The sequence below is a fragment of the Hylaeus anthracinus genome, unplaced genomic scaffold (genome assembly GCF_026225885.1).
Source record: "Hylaeus anthracinus isolate JK02 unplaced genomic scaffold, UHH_iyHylAnth1.0_haploid 11791, whole genome shotgun sequence".
Lineage (NCBI taxonomy): Eukaryota > Metazoa > Arthropoda > Insecta > Hymenoptera > Colletidae > Hylaeus > Hylaeus anthracinus.
This window is the reverse complement of record NW_026534161.1, coordinates 1-1,356: the sequence shown is the minus strand read 5'-3', so window position 1 is coordinate 1,356 and position 1,356 is coordinate 1. Positions and strand designations below refer to the sequence as shown.

Here is a 1,356-nt window from a genome sequence, read left to right as displayed (position 1 = left end):
CCGTCGGGCCCTGGTGCCGTATTCCTGGCCACCATTCGCCCGACGGCCATCCCGAGCTCCCCCTCGGAGACCCCCAGGCCGGCGGACCAGTTACTGGTCTCCGCCGGCAGAAGCGGCCGCGGACTCTCCTCTGGATCTACCGGAAAGAGGGTATCCACGACACGCTCCAGAACGGGGGGGGGGGGGGGGGGAGGGCCCCCGGACCAGGGGGGGGGGCCGGGCGCAAGCGGCCCAGCGCAATGCGGTAGGCTGCCCTCATGGATCCTTGTCCAAAGTCCCGAGAAGCTCTCCCCAGGCGCTCGCCTTGGCCCTCCTGATGGTGCGCTGGAGGTCCACCGTAGCCTCTCGGTAGACCTCACACAGCGCCGCCTCCCTCGCCGGGTCGCGGCTCCGTCTCCGGCGGGCCCTCGTGAAGCGACGTCGCGCCGCGTTGCATGTAGCACGCAGCGCGGCAATCTCATCGCTCCACCAGTAAGCGGCCCGCCTCGGGAGCTTCCTGGCTCGGGGCATGGCGGCGTCGCACGCCGACGTCGATGACTCCCGAAACCAGCCAGCTTCCCGATCGACGTCCGCGACCGGTCCAGCCGGGGCTCCTGGCCAGGACGCGGCGAGGGTGGCCGCCATCAGGGCGTCCTTCTCCAAGCGCTTCAGCGCCCATCTGCGCGGCGGTCGGCCCGGCGCGGGTCCGCGAGCGGGATGGTACTGAGGGGCAGCGGAGACATTAATAAGGATGTAGAGGTGGTCACTGAGGGACTCCACCTCCTCCGCTACCCTCCATCCCGACACGAGACGCGCGGCGGCAGGCGTCGTCCACGACAAGTCGACGATCGACTCGCCCTGCCACCGCACGCACGTGCTCACGGACCCCCGGTTACGCAGCCGGATGTCCGCGCTCGCCGCCCACTCCAGCACCGCCCGACCTCTCGCGTCCGTTGCTGGGCCACCCCACGCCGTGGACTTGGCGTTGAAGTCGCCCAGCACGAGCGCTCGAGCTACTGGAGAGCGGGACAATGCGTCCCGGACCCCGTCCAGCAGTCACTCGAACGCCGCTAGGAGAGCACTCGGAGGGGCGTAGATCCCGATCAGGGCCAGGCCGCCGCACTCCGCCCCGACGAACCCTTCGCCGCGGGCGAACACGCGGAGGGCCGTGGTGTCGCCGCCCACTATCACCACGGAGCCCAACGCGTCGGCCACCCAGTTCGGGCGGTCGACGACGCGGTATGGCTCCGCTGCGACCACCAACCCCACACCTAACTCGGCCAGGCAGTGGACAAATAAGTCCTGCGCCCTGGCCGAGTGGTTGAGGTTAGCTTGGAGGATCCGGACCGGGGGCATGAACTTTAGGCCATGTCCATG

General features: G+C 69.7%; 1 protein-coding gene across 1 annotated transcript; it reads right to left on the bottom strand.

Annotated features, from left to right (window-relative positions):
• Positions 1-255: 255 nt before the first annotated feature.
• On the bottom strand, positions 256-1,335 carry LOC128896612 (uncharacterized). The gene is made up of 2 exons (XM_054159978.1): positions 1,062-1,335; positions 256-992 (listed from the first exon to the last, which is right to left on the bottom strand). The coding sequence occupies exons 1-2, from the start codon at positions 1,333-1,335 to the stop codon at positions 256-258; spliced, it is 1,011 nt and encodes a 336-aa protein (XP_054015953.1).
• Between the last annotated feature and the right edge of the window lie 21 nt (positions 1,336-1,356).